Source organism: Heliangelus exortis, chromosome 3 (genome assembly GCF_036169615.1).
Source record: "Heliangelus exortis chromosome 3, bHelExo1.hap1, whole genome shotgun sequence".
Taxonomy (NCBI): Eukaryota; Metazoa; Chordata; class Aves; order Apodiformes; family Trochilidae; genus Heliangelus; species Heliangelus exortis.
This window is the reverse complement of record NC_092424.1, coordinates 38,947,155-38,973,649: the sequence shown is the minus strand read 5'-3', so window position 1 is coordinate 38,973,649 and position 26,495 is coordinate 38,947,155. Positions and strand designations below refer to the sequence as shown.

General features: G+C 36.5%; 1 protein-coding gene across 1 annotated transcript in view; it reads right to left on the bottom strand.

The window, feature by feature from the left end:
* Positions 1 to 26,495, bottom strand: part of TASP1 (taspase 1) — an 88,715-nt gene that overhangs the window by 32,881 nt on the left and 29,339 nt on the right. The window contains 5 exon segments of the mRNA XM_071740253.1: positions 9,573 to 9,651; positions 10,531 to 10,650; positions 15,506 to 15,538; positions 15,540 to 15,599; positions 16,671 to 16,777. Coding sequence (XP_071596354.1) covers positions 9,573 to 9,651; positions 10,531 to 10,650; positions 15,506 to 15,538; positions 15,540 to 15,599; positions 16,671 to 16,777 — 399 coding nt within the window.

The window sequence follows — 26,495 nt, the reverse complement described above, 5'->3', positions numbered from 1 at the left end:
TTTCCTTCTGTTATCCTATTATAACTTAGCAGTTATATATGGTATCAGTAGTGGTCTCAAGTTACTATTTCAGCCAAAAATAGCAACAAAAGCTCACAAAGGCATTTTTTTGAGCTTCAGGCATAGCAAGATGGTCGTTTCTGCACTCCATGCTCCATCTACCAGATATTGCTGATTTTCTAATCATAACAGGCAAACCAGAAGTACCTGTTATATTGTACAGTGCTGTACAAGTGAGATACCTGCTTTTTTGCAGACAAATGAGTGACAGGAACCAATTCAAAGAAACCTGTTACTATTCTGACAAATAACAAGTATTTTTTCCACTGTGATTTGGAATTCCAGTAGTGGGCAGACACTCCAGAAAGCAATTCTTTGGTACCTGAATGTCACTATCTGCACAAGAAAAGAAAACGCATCAGGGTTGCATACCTTAGCAGGCTTAAGCATTGCACACCTTAGCAGGCTTAGGCAGGAACTACATATCTTAGTGACCATTTAAAGATTTAAGAAAATTTTGTGTTGTATTTCATGAAGTTCCATAGAACCACACACCTTGATTCTCATTTTTAGTGTTTTCTGCATATCAAAAAGTAATGAACAAAGCTTAGCAAAGACAAGTTTTATGAGCATAAGAACCACTGGCCATTATGCTGCAGAGCCAGGCCCAGACTCTGCACTTCAAGTACTGTTTAGCTGTATAAATTTAATGGTTCTGAAGCTCAAAGTATTTTTGAACATTCTGTTCTATTTAGTCTGTCAGAAATGAAACCAGTTTAATCCACACACTGGATAGGTACCGCACACCACTGGATAGGTATATTCTGCAGCATGATAGGTAAAAAGACAATCCAAATGCTGTTTGAGAAAACAGACAAACAAGTAACGTGTAAGCTAGAGCTTGAAATTTTGCATTTTTCCCTTCTAAGTGATCTTTAATAGTTAAAAGCTCTATTCTGTAGTAATTTGCTAATTAGCCTATGCACAGCTTTCATAACCACCAAGTAACTAGGGGGGTTTGTGGAACTGTTGTTTTTGGGTTTTATTAAGATTGTTAACATCTTTGATTATCAGCTATTATAATGGATACTACTTTACACTGCATAGTAATTTGAAGAAAAAGTAAGAAATCTGAGCTATAATATTTAAATATTAATCTAATCGTCTGTATCAAACAGTAATTCTACTACTGCTTTATGTAGCTCATAGGTTATACAAACCCTAACTTGCTATAAACTTTGGTCCTTCATTTGAGCTTCATGCAAAAAAATAAGGATTTAGTTTTTAGTTACTGTTGTTTGGGTTTTTTTTTCCCCAGCATAGGGACTTCTCAAGTAGATTTCTAATGCTTGAAATAACCACAACAAGAGGGGAAAGAACCCAGCACAATATAAGCTGAACATCCCATACAATGCGTGCTCTGCATCTTATAATGTTCTACCAATGGAACCAAGATGGCAAACGAAAGGAGGGCCTTCTGCAAAGCAAGGGCCTCCAAGCAGCGTGTCAGAAAGAAATTGTTTTTCTGCTTCTTTTGATGGGAAATGCTTTCAAGTCAGGAAATTAGAAACAGGTGTGCCAGAGGGCACACACACATCCATGCACCACACTGAAAAACACGCGTTTTCAATTTTCAGACATGAAAGAGACTCCTGTTGAATGGAAGGAGAAATGAAAATCTAGCTTGCTTTCTGCAAGCCATAAGCAGAGAGCTCATGGAGCTCTGACAAGCTGCCGCAGTCTGTCTCACTATTGAAATGTACAGTACCTCAACACAAAGTGTTGGAACTGGTTTTAAGGGAAACTTGCATTACTCACATTTATTTAAGAATGGAAAAATTAATCGCGTTTACTCCACTGCCAAAATATGACTTGTCCCATTTCAGGAGCTAAAGACAGAACTTACAGGTTATATGTATTTAACCATCTACTTCATACAGCAGAGTCTGAACCTGGCCTTAAGTAGTTTCAACTTTGATGTTATTTTCAGTTAAATAGTAGTGCCTAGGAAAGAAGTGTCAGTTAAAAAGTTAAAAATCCTACTATTTCTGCTTTATTTCCTGAACAACTTATAGTTATGACTAATGGAAACACAGTGAAACCTGTATTTTAGTAAGCTTCTTGTCATTACCAACATCTTTAGAAAGAGATGACTGAAAACTTGAAGGCCAAAGATGTGGAAAAAAAAATCAAAATAAAAATGTTTGGTTGGTAAAATACTGATACAGTTTGTTACATAGTAAAATGTAAGGTCTAATTCTGAAAGGACAAAATATGTCACAGCCTAGTTTAATGCACTGCTTTACTAAATTCAGGTTGCATAATGCTTTTTGTACTCCTATCAGTTATTGCAGCTTGGCTTCATACTAGCAGGGGAAATTTTTAATTTACTGACCTGCTGCCAGGAAGAACACCTGCAAACAAAGTCCTGTCCAATTCCTAAAGCATTGATCCTGGAGGGATCAGTGGAGCACATTCTTGTAGCAGACAGAAAATCTTTAGAAGATTTAACTTCCAAACTAACAAACACCTACTAAGAATATGCAAATGGAAATTTGCCAAATGGTTGTAACTTCAGTGAATTTGGGTAGGTTTCAAAGATAACAAAAGACAAATTCAACATCCAGATAACCGTGTCTAAAGTATCTTCTCTTGGGAAAGGTGGGAAAGCACTTCTTAAGTTAATATGGAGAAATTAAAGAACAACTCACACAGCTTTTCTACAGTTTCACAGACAGAGGAGAAAAAAGACTAAAAAGTTAAAATACGAATATGCAGAATATATGACTCTTCCACTTCCAAATAATGCCAGATAACTGTAGCTATTAAAAAAAAGCTCTTTTTTCAATTATCAAGAAGAACTTCAAGCGTACCTCCAAGAGAGGTACATTAAAGTGGGGGCACATTTTATGCTCCTTTTTACATTTAACAGATTTTAAAAAATTAATTTCTGTTAGAGTGAAAAGGAAAAGGCAAACTACTTTTTGCCTAGGCCTTGACTAGAAGCTTTGTTGCTATTGATCACTTTGTACAAATACAAAACTTTGCAAATGGTGTAACTTTTTTCATACAAAATTTACAGGAAATAAGAGAGCAGCTATATAAATGCATATAATTATTTTCTGACAAGCACAGAAGAAACAGAACAAAAATGTTTAAGGCCTAGAAGCAGAGTTCATTTTGTTGTTCTCCGTTTCACTATATCCTCACATCTATTTTAAGCCATTTGGGCAAGTTATGGCAAACAGGAACAGGACTAACAGTGTTCAGAGACAGAGATGGTAGTGCCTCAGGTTATGAACACACTGCTCTGTGAGCAGTGGGCCTTCTGCAGGCTTCTAAAAAGCCCATGCAACTTCAAGTTTATAGTATATTAATATCCTAAGTCCAATTAAAATTTCAGGAGGCAATAAGCACTCTTTGACTGTTGCATCCCTCCAGTTCTGCTTCAAAACAACCCTTGTGAAGGCAATTCAAGCAATTCCGCTTATTTTGCGGACAAACCCCTCATCTTTGAATACTGTGGTACTGTGTTTAATTGACTGCTTCTTAACACTACCATTGCCACAAATCATCTCTGTCTGTTGCTTCCTCTCTCTTCACACAGCCTTGTGGTGGTAATAAGTTGGTTCAGACACCACATGCTACAGCACTGAAGCCTCCAAGCAGCATCTGGACAAAAGCCTGACTGAACCCCTGACAGAAGCATTCACTTCAGAGGTAAATACTGATCTGTCTGGAGATAGACCTCTTTCTTCCTCTACCCTCTGGTTCACTCTAACAATGACATAATTCTTCTCCGTATGCAGCTGCTTCATCTGTAATACATTAAATTACCTTTTATTCCCCAAATCTTATAAGACCAGTCTGATTTTGAGAGGTAATACATATTTCTACAAAGACATTAGCTGTATCATAGTATCTGTCTCAGTGCAGCTCAACTGTATACAGGATACAAGATGTACATGTGAAACTCCTCTGGATCTTTAAAGCACAGATGCAGGACACGGGCCAGACAGACAAGTGGCACCTGCTCAGGTATCAACAGCCACTGGGTTCCTGTGCAGCCACTACTGCTCTCAACACATGGGGATCACCACATCAATGTCCTACATCACGAGTCAATTTATTGGCATTGAAGCTCACTTGAAAAACATTTACTTCACAGATTTCCACATCACCGTGGTTCCTATCAAAAATGAGTTTTCAAGTAAGAGTCTACAGTTCAGTGTTTTCCACAAGGAGAGATGGAAATACTGGCTGAGGACATAGCTCAACAACCAATTTAACATCCACAAGCCATGTCTCTGTAGGTGTCATTTCCTACACCACACTACTGGTTTCATTTTGTCAGCAAAGGCATCCATGAAGCACACAATGCCTGCATGAGAACAGAGGACTCTGCTTGCAACCAGAAACCTTAAAAATCAGTCCTTTAGGACCTTGGTAAGAAATTGGTTAGGAACATTCTGCTTAATTACACAGAATACATACAGTCTCTACATGCATTCCTCAAACCTCACTGTTACCTGTATCTGATTTTCACTCAGTTAGGAACAGACCATGTCAAAAGGGAAGAAGAGCAAGGCAGCATTAGAAGACTTCTCCCAGAAGAATCCTCAACTACACCTTGTTTTAGGTCCATAAATCTGATATCCCCGCTATTTTCTCAACAAAACTCAACTTTTCACTCAGTACTCAAGCCTAATAGTATTTGTTAAGATCTTTAATTTTTCTGATAGAGCTCAAAATATTTTAAGTTTCTATTCCTTCTTCTTTAGGATTATAAATCAAAACTAGGTTCCATTTAAATTATCCCTAGGACATCACATCACTATACCTTTTTTGTATCAAATATTCCACTCAGATGGATTCCTGTAAAAACTGAAAACTTTGCAGCTTTGTGATGTCTATATTTTGTAAATAAGGCAAGACATTCTGTATATCTTCAGAAATGTAATATTAAAAGGTTTACTGGTTTTGATGGCTTACACACATACACAAAGCACACCACCCACACAGAAGGAATGGGTAAGTACACTTTCTACTCCCTACTGTTGTAAAGATGTAAAAAGGAATGCAACACATTCTCAGTCTCTATGTTTTCACTCAAAAATTCCACTTATAGTTCGATTTTCAAGGCCTGCTGCATTAGCTGTTACTGTAAATCTATTATTTATCTAAAAATTTTGTCATTACAGTTCTGTATATCCAAAGAGAATTATTCCTTTTCAACTTATCTCCCAGGAAAAACAGCCTGTCTCTTACCCACAGTACCCTTCTTACCCTTGTAATATTACTTTTGGCACAGTTAGACAAATAGTCACAATCATTATGGATATTCCAACTGGGGAGGAGATTCAGTGTCACATTTGATATTCTTTAGAATGAAGAGAATATACACAAAGTCTTTGATTCCTATTATGTTCAGAAAAAAAAAGGAAATGTTTCTTTAAAGTACAGCCAAAAAACAGACTATTGTTTCTTCTGTGGTAGGGTTTTGTTCACAAATATTTTGCCTCCAAATAATACCCATCTTCCAGTGTTTACATTCATATACCAACAAAAAACATTCACTAAAGAGTTCCAAGTGCCTTATAAGTTTGGTTTTGGCCTCTTTTCTTGGGAGGTAGTAGGGGTGTGTAAAGGGGAGGCTGTTTAGTTTGTGTCTGTATTCATGCACAAATGTGCAAACATGCATGCACAAGCTTTTAAAGACCAAAGATTTGGCTTCTGCTATGTTGATGCAAAAACCAGTTTAGCAGTTACTTAATTTATGCTAAATAAAGACCACTGATAATGCTTATCACATTTAACAAGGTTTCACTTCATCTCTACCATCATTCCTGCATGGAATGGCATTGCATCACATTGTTAGATGGCACAGTTAAGTTTGCCCAGGTTTCTTAGCTAGGCCTACAACATTCCCTGAATTTCTTGAATTATTAATAATGGTACAGAGATACAGAACTCCTGTAATGTTTATTCTTTAGTCGCCAATAAAGTTCCACACCTCTATTTTTATTTTTAAAAAAACCTATACTTTAAGTATAGTGTTTTTTAAAAATACTATACAAAGCCCATACATTGAAATGTCTTCAAAAAGTGATGAGAAAAAAACCACGAAGCTTTTTACCTGTTTACATTGAAACTGAAATTTAGAGTTACAAAATAAACCTTGAATTTAAGGCCCTTTGCATTCAGTCATTCCTAAGGTCCACCATTTCCCCTCATACTGCCTTCAGAAAGTCTTCATCTTTTCATTTCAGTTGTATCCTATCCCCTGTTACACTATACACATAAAATATGTGTTTTACAGTATCCTGTATTTTATAAACCATGAAGTAACTTTTAAAATGCCAAAAAAATAAAACCAAAGGGAGAGTGTGGCTAAGCAACAAGGCCAAAAGAGTGTTAGGGGTAAAAAAACACCATTCAAAAAGTTGAAATCATGCCCAAACATGTTCAGAATCACCACCTTCAGCACATTCAATATAAAATCACAATTAAAACAGTCAAAAATATTTGAGAAACAACCTCCTAAAGGTATAAGAACAAAAACCAAATCCTTCTTGAACACATAAAAGCAGGAATCTTGCCAGCATTCACAGGGACAACAGGTGATCAAGACGTAAAGACATGTCTTCAAATAATATATGACCACTGAAAGAAAATTACATGAATTTGGAAATACTGCTAATGAAATACTTCTATGGTTACACCTTTTTTAAAAAACAAAGGCAGTTTTTTTGTTTGTTTGTTTGTTTTTTTAATGAGGAAGGTATTGAAAGATATGCCTGAAACTTAAGGTTTCACAGATTTTTAGAACAAAATTAATAGAAAAATCAAGTACAAAACCTATTGCTTTACTAACAGTGACATTTAAACTAACACTTTTTGTTGTTGTTGTTGTTGTTCAAGAAACTTCTACAAAGGTAAACATTCCCACCAAAATTTAAATAAATGGGCTTCCAAATGCAAAAATAAAGAGAAAGGTTGAGAAAGCCGTTCTGGTATCTCCAGCTTACAAAGTCCAAACATCACAAATTGCTAGCAGCTTGGATAACACAGTGTAGGTGTTTTTCCCAGCCCCATACCTTTTCCTGGAGACCTGCAAGGACCCTCTGTCTACAAAAGAACACTAAATTACCTGGAGATCAGCTTTGACCCAATGCATCCAGTCAAATCCACACGGACTTCAATATGCAAGAGTGTGCAATCTGTATACTCTGAATTCCTATCCCAGGCTCTCCTTTCCTCACACCAGAGGTTGTTCCCAGCCTGTTCAATCTCTTGCTTATCACAGCCTTCAAATCTCAAAAATATGAGCAATTTCATAAATATGGAATTGAAATAGCTTCGAAAGCCTGGCTGTGAAAAATTGCTAGAAGGAAACTAATGCCAAAAAACATACTTTTTCAAGAATGGAGCCTGGTACGACAAACTCTCAAGGCCTGAATTTCCATCCTCAGCTATAACTACAAAAGTTAACAACCCTCAACAAGCTCAAATATGAAACCTTAAGAATCCTTAAGGTCACCCAGTGACAACATTTGTCTTCTCTCAGGAAGCACTGTCAACATTAAGAGTTTTCCAAATCAAGGCATCTTCTAGAGTTTAGGAAATACCTTCATTTTCTAAAAAATGTTATCCAACAACAACGTACGTTAACATATTATTTTCCTGCTTAGCCTTGGTAATTTTACCTTTTGAATATTTGCAGATGTTTATGCCCCCATTCCAACCTCCTGCTGCAATTCAGCCAAGATCTAAGTTTCATTCTTTCACCCTTTCCTGTAATTTAATTCTCCCATCTCTCTCTATTCCTTAACAAACTTCATGATTCACATTGCTGGATATTTCTGATGCTATTTGGCCTCTGTCAAATTATAGTTCTACACCCTGTTACCTGCTCCCCTCACTATTTCTGTAACAGGTCTCTAACCCTGCAGTACTCTTTGGAAATAGTTGGTATTACTTAATTCTCATCTGGTGATTTTTTTCATCTCTCCCAATACCAAACACTGATAACTCAGACCCTTAAGCAGTTTTTCCTGTTTGAAACTGTTCATGGAACCGGGGGGAGAGGAGGAGGAGGGTGGAAGAAAAAAAAATATGAAATGCAGTCCTTTCAAAAGCTTTTATGTGGGAACTGAGAAGTGAAAGCAACTCCTACATAACTTCACCCTAAGGCTTTTGTGTTCTACAATATTCAGCAGGTATTGTGTAACAATATTCAATGTTTAACAATATAACATGTGTAACATTTTCAATGTCTGTTCCAGACAAGTTAATATATCCTAGCCAACATTCTTAAATCTTACACTGCACAGTGAACCATACTCCTAATTGTCTTTTGGTTGATTTGTTTGTCATGTTTGCTGTTTGGGTTTTTTTCCTACTTACTTTCTAATTTTTACTATTTCTTCAGTCCTGTTATGTTTGTAGATATGCTGACAAACTTGTTTTTACAATTGGTATTTCCATGCATGCCAACTAACAGAAATGACAGGCACCAAAAGTAGAAAATACTTTTGTGCATCCAGGATCTCAAGATGTACAAAGAGAGAAGGGAAGATACATTAATTCTTACATTTTCAATGTCTGTTCCAGACAAGTTAATATATCCTAGCCAACATTCTTAAATCTTACACTGCACAGTGAACCATACTCCTAATTGTCTTTTGGTTGATTTGTTTGTCATGTTTGCTGTTTGGGTTTTTTTCCTACTTACTTTCTAATTTTTACTATTTCTTCAGTCCTGTTATGTTTGTAGATATGCTGACAAACTTGTTTTTACAATTGGTATTTCCATGCATGCCAACTAACAGAAATGACAGGCACCAAAAGTAGAAAATACTTTTGTGCATCCAGGATCTCAAGATGTACAAAGAGAGAAGGGAAGATACATTAATTCTTACATTACTTTCAAAATTTCTGAATAGATATTTTCCAAGACACTAATTCTAGTAATTTGGTTTTGCCTTTCCCCCTTCATTTTAACAGGGAAAGACAGGTGAAGAACAAACCCACTTAAATATTCACTTAAAAGAGTAATTAAATATTCTGGAGGAAATAATGCTGTTCGCAGCATTTTTATAACCAACAGGCCCTCTTCTGTTAAAGGAACCTCTGAATACCTTAGTCCTTTAAGAAGGATTTAAGCTTTAAGAAGAAGGTTTCCAGTCACAGAAGCATTATGTGTTTACCACATAATCAGTCTTAGAAAATCACCTTAATACATAACAGAGTGCAATACAAAATTTTCTGAATATAATCAAACTTCACATGGTTGTTAATTTGTTTTTTGTTTGGTTGGTCTTTTAAGTAAAACAATCAATGTAAGCAACCAATGGAGATTAATTAATGGATTTCAAGTCAATACTGATATACTAACATATATGTGTGTAGTCATAGTTATATGTAAACAAATGATACACATGTAGAATGTAGACTGGCAATGATGTTAATATTTTAATTAACCATTAATAAAAGTATTTTCTTTGGAACTTGTAAAGAAATAAAAGAAAAAGACAACAACTTTCTGAAATATTTATAAAAGCAGCAAATACCTGAAGTACTCACAGCAGTGGAGTAAGGGGTATGAGCTCCTGTATTTTCAGCCCAGCAGCCACAACCATAAAGAGCTGCCTAAGGAAAGAGGAGTATCTTTTATAAATTTAACTATACAAGGTTTCTTGTTTGTTTCCTAAGCAGTACCCCATAGCACCAAAAAAGTAAAAACAAACAAACAAACAGAAACCAAATTAAAATCCAAATATTAATAGAAAACAGAAAACCTTAACATTCAAAATTGCAATTGCAATCCATTTTGCTACATCTTCTTTTATTGTCCTTCAGAACTGAGTGATAATGACAGATGTATGGGTTTCTAGCCTAACTTAACAGAATATGTGGGTACAGATATCGAAAGACAAAACAATTCTAGTTGTTCCCTACTTATATAAAAACCTCTTCACTCCACTATTCCAAAAGAAAACCCTCAGTATATTTCAAAAAAGAACTCCTTCTAGGACAGTGCAAAAGTCAACCAAAATACAGCTGCACAGTAATGCAGTATGACATTTCTGATGCACTTCAAAATTTCCTCACCTAATAACAATAAGGAATATCTATACCGGATGCATTCTTTGAATACCTTTGTCACTTCTATCAATTCACAAGATTATTTAAAAATTCAGTTATTAGGACAACGTCCTTGAATATTGATTAAAACCTTATTTTAAAACACTTTTAAGCATTTAAGAGGCTATTTGTGGTATCAGGCAGGTCTTTAAGCCAAATAAATTATTAATAGCTCTGGCAAAAGGTAACTAACAACAGAACAACTTCTTACCTATCAGTGGTTTATTACACTAGAGGACAATAAAAACAAAATTTGCATTCCACTGCAGCTATAATGCCTTCAGAGCTTAATGGGAAAGAAGGGAGGACATCAGTGTGCCATCACAGATCTCACTTGTGTCAGAATTGCTGAACAGTCATTCCCAACTGAAACCATATAATCACCTGACCAACTCTTCCAGGATGCTTTAGTGCTAAACCTCCACTGGAGACAGCAGCAGCAACATTTCCTTCTTGGTCAACAACAACTGCACCAACTGTATCCAATGTTCCTGAGTCATTCTCCTGCAGGACAGACAAGCAAGAAACAACTACTAAAATAGTATACTAAAATGAGGTTATATTTCTTAGCAGTGTGCAAAACAACATGCACAAAAAACAAGTGATGGGCTTATCAATAAAACTGATTTGCTATTCACACATGTTGTACACATTGTGCTGTGATGTCAGAGATAAACATCTCTGAACTCATCCAGTGCTTAGATCTCACAAAGATCCCCTTTACTCGCAAAATTGCCAAAAAATGCTGTTTTCTTAGTGGTTTACACTCTGGATGCCATATATAAAGGCCTTCTCTAAAAGCTTTGAGATGGCATTTTCAGAGACTGATCTTTAAAGCTATGCATGGTTAAAAAAAAAAATAAAATCCACAATCAGCAGCTTATCACGTAAAGAGAAAATTCTGATATTCTGAGCAACACAATGAATAGAAGCTTTGAGAAGAAATCTTCCACAGCACAGATTCCTTCTCTCAGTTCTGTTCTCAGTTCAGCAATCTTCAGTAGCCTCCTGGTAGAAAAAAAATTACCCTTCAGTCCCCCTGGGTCACTAGAAAAGAGTCCTTACTTTCACCATTTCTGAGGCAGATTTGCTTCCCTGAGAGCAGGGGTCTTTCTGCATTCATTCCTGATGCAATCTCTCTGCCTACTGTCTCACAAACACTGCAGCTGTCTGACTTTGGATCTTTCAATCCCTCCCCCCTTTCCTTAAACACCACACTCAGTCACCCCAAGAGAAAGAGTAGTTTTCCCCTCTCGGAGTTCTCTCTGCAAAATCCATGGCAAGGCACCCTGATTTCATGCCCAATCCCACACTTTTGATGGGACACAGCATGCAGTGTACATAAAATAAAATGATTACACAAAACCAATATATCATCCATCACATACTCCAAAAATGAACCTTGCAGTTGCACAAGCCCTCAAGTCTTTAGTTGAGCAATCTTTCCTGTGTAAAAACTTACCTGCTTTAAAAACATCCTACATAAACTTACCTAAGCAAATAATCCCAAAGGATATTAAGTAATTCACACGAATGCATACTTTCTGGGCCTGGATCCAGAGGGGGGGAGAAAAAATTCACCTATGCCCAACTTCAAATAACCAAGTATCCTCAAGTATCATCAGTCAAAATTTCCTTGGGCATATGGTATCACTTGTCAAACAAAATTCTTAGGAGACTTGTGCTGATGATGCTCTGGCCGCACAACTTGAGATAACATTTAATACTGCACCAGTCCTAAAAGGAAAACTGCAATGCTGTGTTCCTCAGTACTTTTCAAGCAGGAGTGTAATCCTTGGATTTTACTCAGAGTAACAGCAAGTTTCTTCTCTTCACATACATACACCTAGATCTTCCTCAACAAGTTCTATGTTAGAAGCTGGCACGAACCACATTCAATATTAAAACAAACAGATGCATGGTCTAACAGTAAAACAGAATAACTACTTTGAAAGAGAGCTGAAAAATCTAGAGTCTCAACTGGCATTGGAAAGAATAGTAAATTAGAAAGTAGAGGAACATAAAATACCGTATCAGAGAAGGCAAAACAGAGAAAGGCAAAAGGAATTTTGAGGACTGGAGAAAAAGCAACAAGAAAAGAACAAATTCCCTTTCAAGTCGTAAAGATAAAAGAAAACTAAGGAACCCTTCCTTAACATTGCACAGGCAAATGTACTTCATAAATCCTGGGACTGCCAGACACAACCTAATTCAGGTATTAATATTAACTGCTAATACAATGCAGATTTTGATGTCCATTCCTTGCACCTTTTTATCAAAGGGAATTACACCCACAACAAAAAACCTAATTAAAATAAAACTACAGAAATTAAAATCAACCCTATCAAAGTTACGAAATGCCAGAATTAAGGCCACCTGTGTAATCTTAATTCATATTAAATAAGACATTTGGGGCTCCTATAATACATTATAGAAGGATGAGTCTCAGTATGGATCAGTATGTTTTCCATATCCTCTAACAACAAAGAAATATGCTTGCAGCCTCTTTTTCAGCATCTGTAAAACTATTTGCTCAATCTGCCATCCATCTTCTATTTTAGCACTCACATGCATGAAATACTTGCTTTCAGTAGCTATATTACTGATTTCTTTTTCTAAAAAAATATTTTAATAAAAAAAACCCACAAGTATTTATAAGTATATGTAGCATGGAAACTTTCTTCACCATTATTTCCTTTAAAAGAAGGTCTATTTTTTACTAGTATTTGCTGTCAGTTCAGTGGTATAGTTTGCTTACTTTGGCTTATTTTTAGATGGGGCAACTTATGAGGCTGGAACCCTTTTCTTAGGGAAGCATTTTTTTTAACCTGGCCCACACAACACAGCCATAAAGAACTTGATTTGAGGAAAAAGTGATTAAAATTCATCATTATTTTATAATGGGAATGATATATATTTCTATTCATTGACTGTTGCTCACCCAGGAGTTCAAGCTGGAACTAGCTAAAAATTCCTATGGTATGTTCAAGATGATCACTGACAAAATTATAATGAAAAAAATATTTTAAAGAAGATAATCTTTTTTTGTTGAACCATGACAGACTTTTCTTGGACTACGCTTGGTGCTACTGTCTCAATACAGTAGCTGAAGAGTGTGAGACTGCTTATTCCATACAAATAATTTGATCTGTTGCACACATACTTGAGTATGTATGTTAAACCAAACAGAAACCAAATCAGTTTCAATAATACTCAAACTAAACAATGTTATTTATGGAGATAAATAACTAGGCTATAAAAAACTAACTTATAAACACAAACCAATAAAAAAGTTTGTGTGCACTGGTAATTCTTAGTGCCTCTAATTTAAACCAAGGAGAGGACAACTCCTTTTAAAGTAACTATAGCATAGCTGTACAAAAAGTTGTAATAGCAGAAGACAAATTAAAAATAAGGCTTTTAGCCAGACTTTAATGAGGCTTTTTCAATGGCAGTTTCCTCTGGTAAAAGAAAGGTTAACAGTAAGAAGACATTTAATTTTGATATTTACTTCTGCTTGAAGTAAGAAATTCAGAATAGCATCTGGCTGAATTAACACATCATAGCCAGTCCCCCCACAAATATGCTTAGTTAATTCACACACAAAGAAAACCAAAGATTTTGTAACTATGTAAATAAAAATATGTCATTAAACTTAAGTCTCAATTTTCACACTTTCAAAATTCAGTGAAGTTATTAACACACAGGCCTTTCATTTATGATTTCCAGTCAGCTTCAATGTTGCTAGTATCCTTTCTACCTTGCTCTTCTCCCAGATGCTAAAATTCCATTGACAAAATATGACCAGGATTCATAACAGTGCAGTACTGGCAACAGAGGTGCATGAGCTAAGCTGCAGCATAGGGTTGAAACAGGTGAGTCTAACTAGACATTAAAACAGCTGTGAAGTCCTGCTGAAAGAGACAGGTCTGCAGCTCCACAAAAGCACAACAAATCAAAAATTAAATTAATATTTATCAATTATACATTAATTTTGACAGGAAGAATAACATTTATTCAAGTATTTAAATTATTTTAAACAATTATGTTTAAACCTTTTAAGGGTTTAAACATAAAAAAAAAGACCTCAGCTTTCACAGGATCACAGAACGTCAGGGGTTGGAAAAGACCTCCGAAGGTCATCGAGTCCAACCCCCTCTGCCAAAGCAGGACCAAAAATAGGGCAGGTCACTCAGAAAAGCATCCAGATGGATCTTGAAAGTCTCCAGAGGAGGCTCCACAACCACTCTGGGGAGCCTGTAACCCTTACAGTAAAGAAATTCTTCCTCATGTTCAGATGGAACTTCCTGTGCTTTATCTTGAATCCATTGTTCCTCGTCCTGTCACAGGGCACAAGTGAGAAGAGATTGTCCCTTCCTCCTTTGACCACCAGCCCTCATATATTTATACACATTAAATAGACCCCCTCTCAGTCTTCTCCTCTCCAGACTGAAAAGCCCCAGGTCTCTCAGCATTTCTTCATAAGTCCCTTAATCATCCTTACTGACCTTCATTGTACCTTCTCAAGTAAATCCCTGTCTCTCTTGAACTGGGGAGCCCAGAACTGGATGCAATACTCCAGACGACATCTCATGAGGGCAGAGTAGAGGGTGAGGAGAACCTCTTTCAATCTGCTGGACACAAGGGCATGTTGCTGTCCCATGGATAACTTGTTGTCCACCAGGACTGGACCCTTTGACAGTACAAGTTTTGGAATGACAGATCATAGAATCATAGAATACTTTGGGTCGGAAGGGACCTCAAGAGGTCATCTAGTCCAACCCCCCTGCAGTAAGCAGGGACATCCTCAACTAGATCACATTGCTCAGAGCCTCATGAAACCTCACCTCGAATATCTCCAGGGACGAGGCCTCTGTTCCATTGGGCAATCTGTTCCATTTTTTTCACTACCCTCATGGTAAAGAACTTTTTCCTAGCATCCAATGTAAATCTACTCCTCTCTAGTTCAAAGCCGTTGCACCTTGTTCTGTATCTCCAGCCTTTCTGTAGGCCCCCTCCTGATACTGGAAGGTCACTATTAGGTCTCCCTGGAGCCTTCTCTTATCCAGGCTGAACAACCCCAGTTCATGTGCCTAATCCTTGTTAAATGGCCCTTTACTAGTAGCTTAGAGAGAATTATTATTTTTTTTTTTTTTAGAATTTGGTTTTGGAGAATTTGATTTTTCATTTCTATTTCATTTTGAAAAACTAAACTTTCTGTAAGGCTGGAATTATCTCGCACTTGAATAGCACAAGCAGCTTACATTGTTAACATGGTTTGGTTTTCATCCCCCCTCCAAGGCCAGGATGTGCCCAGAAAGTTGACAGAACCAGTGTGTTATGTTACTGGATTACTTACCGGTGAGTAGAGCTCTATTTGATCACCTCCTTTACCTACCATCATCATTGGCCTTTGGAGGTCTCCCACAAGTGCTGCACATGACTCCGGAGCCCTTGAAATTTCAAATTGCAGGTTGGTAGGCTCATGCATTGGCATAAGTTTCAAGCATTGACTTGCCCCTTATTACATGAACATGAATACTGTACAGAGACCCCTGAGCCCTTAGTCACATTTTAACCCCTTTAGCTTCACAAGGAGGTACGCCAAGTCCTGTACACAGGCAAAGTCCAAAAATGAGTAACTCTTTCCCTCCTTCTATCCTTACTTCCCTTTCTTTAGAGGTCTTATTCGCCTTGAAAATAAAAAAAAAAAGAGCAACCTGCAAAGGAAAACTTCTTGTCTAAAAACACAGAAGAAAAATGCCTCATTTATTGCTGATTTCCATTTGCACAGACTATAGAGAATAAACTTTTTTGCCAATTCCCTATTTATAAGTTATTTTTATCAATATATGCAACTACATGAGGCAGTGGTCAGTCAGCATACCATAGCCAAGAGAAATAGACAAAAGCCCACAGGTCACAAATAAAGCATAGGCATTTAAATAAATTTAATGTGTTGTATTTTGATAGCCAACAATAAACACAAATATTGTGATTTCACATTCTCAAATGGTAAAAAAGGTTCTAAATTCAAACTAAGAGTGAGGGGAACGAGAGGGAATCCTAATAGTTTTGTAGTACAAGTAATATGGGCCATGTCAATGCTAGATGCATGCACAAATGCACGTTTACCTACCTGATATTTCAAATTTCACCAATTCCAGCTCCATTATGCAGTGCGCTTGGGAAACATTAAAAAGTGGGAAACAGTGATAGAGATCCCAAGCTAAGAAAAATGTTTCAGTAAACAATTATCTGTTTGTGTTTACATTTGTTGTATTTCCAGTTCAAAATGAGCAAAATATTTCTCACAGCACAAACAAGATACAAAGTGGCAGTTTGGTTTCCAAAAAACCAGGCAGAACCTTTTGATTGCAGTAAGTTATCATTCTGTCATCTAAATATTAGTATGGTCAAAAAGTTGCTTCTGATGCTACATTATTCTCAGCAAATAGGACAGGAAATTTATTAGCAATCAGCTGTAAGTCTAGGATGACATAACATTTTAAACAGGAACTAACCTTTTCATTTGATTGTCTTCTTTTTTTCAGTTGAATGAGGTCTGTTTCCACCTTTTCGGCCAACTCCAGCTTCCTCTTGTTCCTCTTAAAAGCTGCTAAACTAAATCCTATAAGAATAGTTCAAAAGCATACAACTAAGTAAAATTTAGTTAATGTAATCAAATACTGATAAGTTGACATTCTGGAGGTCTCATTCCCCACATTTTTACTGATGCAAGAAGCATCAACAAAAAAGACGACAACTAAGTATTTAATTTTCAGTACAAGATGTTTACATCTTTTCCTAAGTGAAGAAGTTCTGTTATTGTTCAGCAAAACAGTGATGGGTAAAATATCTAGTAGAAACAAGTTGCTGAACACATATGGAAGTTATGGTGGTCTAAATATCTCTGGCAAAGAAGCAGCACTGCAGAGAAGAAAATGCAGTAAGTGGCTTGTGTTAAAATTATTGGGTTTGACTGCTGACAAGTAAATAGATACCATGTGAGCTCATTCTGATATCCATAAAATTAGGTTACTATTTTATTACCTTAATTGCATATCTGTATGTTTACCCACATATTTGAAGTCATACAATAGTCTAGGAATATTTTTACCTTCCATAATCCAACGTAGTCTAAAGACCACCTAGGTCTTGAAAAAACTAACATGTATTTTCTACATCTAAGTCACACATTCAGAAAGGAAGTGCTCTCTAAAGTGGAATAAAAAAAAAAAAAAAATTGTTGTGCTTAAGAGACCAATATGACATATTACCATTCTAGAAGTTTCAGTTCATGAAAAATTGCAGATATTAACACACTTTTCAAAATCACTTTTGACTTAATATTATCCACAGATTATCTTAACATCGTTTTTAAAATGCAGAGAAAAGAGGAGGGGGAACAAATACCTTTTGTCACTTGCTTAGTCATGCAAAAGCAAGATATTAGGAGGGCAGAGGTATACACAAGTCACACAATGCAAGTCTATATCAAATCTATATAATCTATCTAATCTGTAAGCCTCAAAACGTCATTTTAAGTGAAATTCTGAAAACAGATCCATTGCTATTATTCAGAAGACTGGAACAGCTGCAAGAATGGTCTATGAATAAAATCAGTATTACAGAGCCAACAGAACACAAAGCTTTCATTTACAATTCTCAAAGTACACAGACAGTGAGCATTTTAATTCTCTGAAGCTTCCCCAAGCAGGTGCCAAAATCACCTAGTGAAATCTCCTTTAAATTTGTTTTTAAGTACATAAAACTGGACCTCAGCTTACCACAGTTATTCAAGTACATAGCCTAAAAGTAATGAAAAAATTAGCATTTCTCTCCAAAAATCTAATGAATACCAGTTTCTTAAAACTGTAAACACATATTAATCTGCCATCACCAAGACTGGAACTCTGTCTACCACAGAGAGCTGATTAATGCAGCTAACTTTTAGGCAACACATTTCTATGTTTTAAATGAGGTCCAAGAGGTAAAATACAGGCACTCAATAAGGGGAAGCAGCCAAAGAATCAGTTTAATCTAGTACTAAGTGAGGATGGGGAGGAACAAATAAAAACATGCCACACAAGGATTTGTTAAACAGAAGTGTTCCCAAATAAATTAAGTCAGAACATTCTTTTTCACAGAATTTTTTAAAGGGAAAACTTGTAAGCTGACATGGCTTCAATAAATATAGAAAATACCTATGGGCAGAGCCACAGTGAGTGACTAAAAATAGTGCCTGGCCTTTGTACGCATCAAAAGTAGGTATTACATGAGGATAACTATGCCAAGACCTGTTACTTTCTGCAGCTATTGCCTCCCACCAGTTCAGAAAAAAGCTTTGTACCTAGAGAAGCAAGACAAATACAAGGGTGCAGGAGCCCATACATGAAAACCTGAACACAAGAAATTTTCCTTGTACACCCGAATCTAATGCCAGTGGTGTCCTGAAACCTTCTGCAATATTTGCATGTTCACCAGTTCAAATATATGTACAATGATCACATCAGAACTAGAGGACCCATGGTCTAGTTTCAAGCTACCATGACAGCTACAAAGAGTACTGCTTCATGGCCTCTCAGCATCAGCACTCAAACTATACCTTAGCTGCAACTTATCCCAGCAGTTTTTTCACAGCATGTGATATTCTCCAAGTTTCAGAAAGAGGTTTCATTCACTTAACTCTTCAGTCTCCTGCTATGCAATTAAACAGTTTTCAGAGTTTACATCTTGGGTTTAAGATTCTATTTGTCCTTTTGAGAACAAGAGAAAACCTGAATACTTCCTTTGAAGGATCTCATTGTTAATAATAATTTTTTATCTGCTTTGTTAATTCAAAGTGGTATCGGTATGCTAGGAAACATAGGGCAGAAAGCAGGTCATTGGTAACAAAGAAGCATCCATTTTATTAGGCAATAAGAAAAACTGTGTGAATTTAGGCTAGCAATGTATCACCTTGTCCATGTTTACAGAATGGGAGACCCTATCCTGCAAAGCAGTTATTTTGGCTAAGAAAAAGTGGTACAGTGCATCAAGGACTCTTCTACTGGATGATGAGATACCCAGAGGGAATGCTGGGGCATGCATTTTTTGCAAATCTTAGATTATGTCAGACAGACAGATGAAGAAACTTTTCTAGTAACATGCAATGATGTAGGCTGGAAAGGATCTTAGGAGGTCATGTAGTCCAACCTCCTAGGTTCTAGTCAAAAACACTGCACAGGAACTTGCCAAGTTTTTAACATCGTAAAGGAGGTAAATTTCACAACTCCTCTGGGCCTCTGCTCCATTACTTGATTATCCTCATTTTAAACAAAAACAATTTTTGAAAAAATAAAGTAGTCAAACCCTCACATATACTAATTTATATCAGTCCTCTATGATCCTATTCCTATGCATCACACACAGCCATAACTAATATACAACTTAAATGTACAAACACAGAACAGTCTAGGTTAAGAAAACCTAGTAAAATATACAGAATTTCCCAGCTACCTTAATGACACCTACTAAATTTAATCAGCAGCTCATATTTGTGACAGGTACTGAGACATTTGCCATATTTGAAAGTTTATACTGTTATACTAGTTAGAGACATTAGAGAGGTGCCAGTCATGATTCTGTACTTCCAGGTGACAAATTTTGATTAGAAGGATCTGAAGGTCTTTTGGTGGCAAGGATTGGGGGAGAAGAAATGTTTTGGGAAAGTTCTTCCTCAGCAGTGGAAGAGGGTAGGTTTTTTAATACTGTGCCTCTCTTCTCAGTGTTACTTACTGAATTAATATATTAATTGATATAACTCATAAGTTTTATTCAGTTTAGCTTGAAATGTCATACCTATCCATACTGTGAGGGAAAGCAAGTCTATGCACTCAGGCTACATTCCCTTCAGAACAGTTATTAGAATTAACTTTCACCTGAAAGTTGAAGATTTTATTTAAGCAAGGACCAATGTGCCCATGTGTACAAGAAGGCCAGTGGTATCCTGGGGTGCATTAAGAGTGTGTCCAGCAGGTCAAAGGGAGGTTCTCTTCCCTTAAAGTTTTCTGGTCATTGTCAAATTGTGTATTATGGGGTTTTAAGTTCAATTAAAAATATATGATGAACTAGAAAAAAAGACAGGTTTCATATGTGCTTGGTTAATGATGCACACATAACATAGAAAATAACCTACTGAATAACTAGCTTGAAAATAAGCACTATACATAGACAGAAAATGCCTACACACAGTTTAAGTTCATAACTCACATTAAATCTAAAATAAAAACTCAACTTTGTGGTGCAAGGGTGCTAAGAAATTTCATTTGTCCAAAATGACAGTACAAAAGGCACCCTCCAACAAGACAGCACATTCCAAGCTTGAGAAAAGGACTCAACACAAAGTTGAAGACATGCATGTTTTCCTAAAACAAATCCAATATAGCTACATCAGCCTGATGTTGCCTGGGCCAAGGAAAATGAAAGCAAGAGAGGCAGAGTTTATTTGGGAGGGGAGGAAGCTAGAAAAGGAGAGGTAAGGGAATAAATGGAATTTTAGTTTGAAAAACCCTTGGATCACAGCCAGAAGTATTGTTATTGAAATCTATGGGAAGGTATTTAGTACAACATCCTTTGATTTTGCTCAAGAATCTAAAAGTTTAGATGAAAATCAAATGTGTGCTTTCAGATAAAAGTCCCTAACAGTTACAACCTATACCGTAACAGTCTGTACACTCAGATTTATTCTTAAAAGAACTGCAACTCAGAAGCCACAGAGTACAACCAGCCATACTGTTTTGCTTTCTCATTTATGTATACACTGCCATAAATAGAACTACTTCAGAGCTGCTGGGAGAGGAAGAATAAAAAGAACAAAACAACCCACAGATTTACAAAATCATTGTCTGTTAGTGTTTAAAAGCCATGCTCAGGCCTCATTCAGATTACAGACATGTTAGGACTGACGACAGAATCATATCAGAACTAGAACATTATTAGAAGCTCAGGACTTCAGTCTTACATTTAAGTTATTTATCAGGGCACTACAATGCAGCATGAGGTGCCTCTTTATGAACAAATAATCTTCAAGGATCTGAAAACATCTTCCTAGTCCTTCACATTCTCCCTGCTACCCTGCGAGGTACCAACTCACATGTAGCGTGAGTGCTTCAGTACAGTGCTTCACTGAACTGAAATGCACAGCATTTTGGGTCTAGATGGTGCCTAGGCCGTGCTAGATAGTGGAAGCACTGGGTGGACTACTTGGTTGTGGCAGAGCTGTGTAAGTTAAGCCAAGTTGTAGGGGTTTGCTGTGGAGAAGATTCAGTGGTTGAGCACAGAACAGGGGGAAGCAGTTCCTGCTCCACTTCACTTGTCTGAGGGAGAGGGCTGGTATCAGGACATGGTGTCAGAACACGTGCTTGATAACATGATGTATTATCTACAAACACAGAACAATCTCACAAGGAGTGAGATTACAGGAAAACCTGTAGCAGTCTTGCTCAAAGTTAAGACTGTTACAGGTTTTCCCATTGCCAAAAGACTCCAGTATTACTGGTTACCATTATGAGAAAGGGAGACCTTCTTTGGCACAAGATCCATCTCCTACATTATCGTGGCTATGCAATAAATAAGCTTTCACACAGACTTTTTACATTGTTATCACCACTTCACATAAAGAGATAAAGTAATTTTCAACAAGCAAGTCAGAAGGAGAAAAATAAAACAGAACATTAGTCTCTGAGTCAGTTCAGAGATGTCATCTGTGTGACACTTGTTTGCCATAAAACTTCCTCATCATTTGCTCATATCTCATACTAATCCTGTGGGCACTCTGGCAGTCTGACCATTCCTTTAACTCCTTTTACCATTATACTATGTACAAATAAAAATTTAACCAAAAATCTTTACCATTCTATTATATAATAATAGAATTTGTCTTTCACTAAATGAAAGACAAATTGATTCCCCTTCTACATGGCTCTTCCTAGTCACCTTTCACAGTCCATTAGAAATGAACCAGAGAGCAGAAGGAAGAGAAAAATTATTAGAGTGAAAATCAGAATTGTCCTATTCATGGACTCCTTGAAACCACTGAGCTGTGCATACAGAACAAAATGCAAGACTAAGACACTTTTTTTTTCCCTTTAACGATGGTAAAATTCATAGATATGTGCCTGCTAATTCTAGCTCTATGTACTTTAAGTAAGCCTGCTACTAACAAACTGTTTATTATACCAAAATTTCTTGTCCAAAGTTAAAGCAACAAGTTTTTAGTCAAAAGCCCATTTCCTTAAAATTTGCATGCTTTATGTAAGCCATATCTATTCCCTTACATTTTGTCATGCTAGATAAAAAAAATATATAGATTAAAAAAATACTTAAGTGTACAATTGATTTGTCATATACAAGTTAACAGATACAAATTTCTAACACCACTAAAGCACAAATCAAGTTCTGGACAATTCTCACGCTTTCCTGTTTCAAGTGGTGGAACAGCAAACCGAGAACACAAACACAAACTCTAATGTTTCCATTACAGTCATAACAAATTATTATGCAACAAAACATTATGCAACCTACTACTGTTCAGCAATCCTTGTTTAAAAGCAAACTGTAAATTGAAAATACTAAGAGTCAAAGAATATTTTTACATCTTTGCAGTATAGATAGAGCTCTGGCCAATGATATAGCACCCCCTGGCAGACATTTCTTAGAGCCAACTAGAAGTATCAGAATGGAGAACTTCCTACATCTTTCTATTCCATATTAAAAGAGAAAGCCACTAGTGGAGGGAAGTGAATTAAAAAGGAATATACTAGAAAATTAATTAACCCACAGGAATTAAAATGATCCAGCGAAGAATTCTGTTGAATGGTTGCTAACATAACTGGCACAAATGAAAACAAATTTCATTTTAAGAAAGCTATTTTTAAATTACAAATTAACACCACTTATGCTTGTGTTGGGGCCAAATACTACCAGTGCTACTTTCCATGTTGCCACACTTTCACAGAGACAGCAACATGAAAAAAAAACCAAAAACAATAAATCCAAACAAATAAAACGCCACAGTCAGCATCAAAAGCATATAAAAAAAATAACCTATTTTTTCTGTGAGTACTACTATATAGATCTGCTCTTTATAACAAGAATCCACAGTAAACTTCTACTGGGCATACCATTTCCTACTTATTCCTGGAAGATACATCTTTTTTTTCCATCAACCAGCCTTTCCTGCTCCCTTGAATTTTCATTCAAAGCATATTCTGTCTACTTTGGTCCAACTTTAACTTACAGCCATTCTATTGGCTGCACTTAACTGTTCTATTTCAGAACTGTAACTGAACCTACAATATGATGCCAAGTTCCAGGGAGGACTTACATTATGCCTTGTTACTTTTTTTTCCTTTATTTATTTATTGTATTTTTTATTGCCAGTGAGAAAACACAAAAAATGAACACTTAAGAGAGCTCATTTAATTTGTATATTACAGAACAGTGGCAGCAACTTAAACTGTTAAAAGACAAGCATCTTCTCCCTGAGATACCCCTTAGTTTCCTTAAGCCATACATGTATTCACATTAACCAAGCTTTCTAATCAAATCCCCAAAATGCTTGAGTTTTTCTCCACATCTCTTTCACTCTCATCCTAAAGGAACAAAGCATGGTCTAGGGCCACTGCCCCAAGCTACTACCTGAGACTTACAGCACAGTTCCAGCAACATGGACAATATTCCTCTTAATGCAGTAATAGTGAAGTAGAAGAGACAACTGGGAGTGAGGTGAGGTTTGGAGGAGAGGCAGACTAGGAAGCCAGTACTGGTGAACAAGGAGACATGTGGTGTCACTAGAAGTACAACAACCTGCATGACACTTATCTAGAAAAAGCTCATCATTAATATTAAAGAACCCAAGCAGTCATAAAAGGTAATTTCCTTGCATACACAAAACTAGCTAAAAATCTAAGACAAAGTACAAGTAAACAAATGGCCTGTCACATGGAGAATGGAAACCCAACCTACAGTAGCACTTACTCTGTTCAACAAGATGTGTTTTTACTGATGACACTAAGCCATTCAAGGTAATAGGAGGACTTGACTGAAGAAGAATTCCGAGAAGTGACATAACAGTAAAACAGCAGATTTATTTTGGCAAGTCTCAAAATAACGAAAAAGAGGTAGTTCTTCAAACAACCTACATTTTTACAGGCTTTTCTAGATGCTAGAAATCAATATGGGCTCAAGAGGAAACAAAATTTCATGGCAGACATGCCACCAATTAGGTACATATATTCATGAACCAGTCACAACTCGGGAATTTAGTGTAGGATAGGGAAAGGGAAATATATGCTTGCTCTGTTCTTACATTCTTTCTTAACAATCATTTATATCTACTCTTGAATTCCAGTTATCAAGCTATGTGAATCCACAGCAGCTATATTGCTCTTAAATAATACAACTTAGAGAAGTATTTATGGTCACTTCCACATTGCTAGAGTTAGAGGTCCAAGCTTACTGCATGAATAGTTACCTTCCTTCTCTTTCCCTTTGAAGACTTAACATTGCAAATAATTGTAATATGCCATTTTGCACCACACTATCTTTATCAAATCAACTACTTTGCATCTACTATAAACTGAACTATAAAATGCAGATAAAAGTGTTCCAGTTATTTATTACTAAGCAGAGGTATTGACAGTTAAAATGTACCTCAAATTTACATTGCCCATTTAAAGTACATTTTTAACATTTGTAAAGGCTGCATGATACAGCAAACCCCGATTTCTAAACAGTAATTACATTCTTAACATTTTGATCACATTGTCAAAGCAGTCTCTCCAGCACAGGGTAACAAAGATGTATCAGAAGCTAGTATGGGCTGTAGCACTGGCAGGAATTAAGCTATAGTATGGGCAGGAATTAATAAATTCAGCTTTCTTGCAGACTGTAGGCAATACAGGCAGATCACATTTCTGGTGGTTTGTTTTTTTTAAAAAAAAAATTTCATCCACCCACTATACTGGAAAGCCACCAGATTTCTACAAATGGTAGAAATCCCACTTCCTTGTACACTTGGCAAACCAAAGAAGATAAAGCAGGTGAGCCTTGATGTAACCTTGATGCAGTTCAACAAGTAACAGGGTTTAAAACATCATTTCAGTTTGATGCTTAGATACTTTTATAGTTATGAGAGAATTATGGAATGCGACCACAAAGCTGATCCTGCGACTTTCTTTGTAACTGATCATACAGGGAGCTCCATCCATGCAAAACCAACCACACAATCCCCCAGCCTTACAGCAAGTATAACATGACTCTTCCCATCTCAGGCCTGGGAGAAAGGAGACAGAATAATGTGACTTCAAGAATATATTTTCCATGTGCAGCACAGAGAAGCCAAAACATATGCACCTAGTTCTCTCTGCTAGTATTTATTGCAAGTACGTGTCTAAGATTTGGATTAGGGGTTTTGAGGGGTTAGGTTTGGTTTTCTGCAACTAAGTTCTTAAACATCGTTTCCTGATGTTTGGCAATTATTTCAACTCTTCATGTTACAGAGCTATTCAACAGTCACATAATTTCAAGTTAATTTACCCCCAACTTTCCATGCAAACTCTACCACAGCAATTGTAGCAAGCATAATAAAAAGTCTCCTGTATTTCTGAAGTATGTTACATTATTTAAGGCAATAGCTACCTTCAGATGAGATCTTTTGTGGTTGCTCAGGAACAACATTCCCTTTAACTGTCTCTTAAGCACATCTAACTTTACCTCCACTGGTAACACTGGAAAAAACTATTCTGGTTTTCTTACATGTTACTTGTGAGACAGTTTCCAATTTCTTTTCAGCTATAACGATGTCATTTTCTCACACAACATGTTAATAGTTACTTTCCAGCCCCACTGACTGTAAGTCTACACATTACAAGACTAACTTTGCTAAGGACTGGTAATGGAAATCAGCCTAACATTATCTGGAACCGTGTTTTCAGATTTTTGTTTGCCCTTTCTTGTTGCTGTGTTGGCTGTTTAAAGAAAAAAATCTGATGATTATACTGCAAATTTAAGTGTATTCAAGTCTTAGGAAAAAAAGACAACTTTAAGTTGCTTAAGCAATGTTCTCACAGACCCCTCTTGGAATGGCTAGTAATGCAGTCTTAACATAAGCTAGTATTATTTTCCTACAGATCCATTTTAGGCATTTAAATAGCAGACATTGTCATCCACCTCACCTGTTTTTTGAAAAGAAAACTGAAGCACGGGACTATAATAACCAAATACCTCCTTTCTGTAAATCCACTTACACAGAGACTATAATTTATAGCAAGGTCGAGCAAGAGGATTAGAGAACAGCTGTAAAG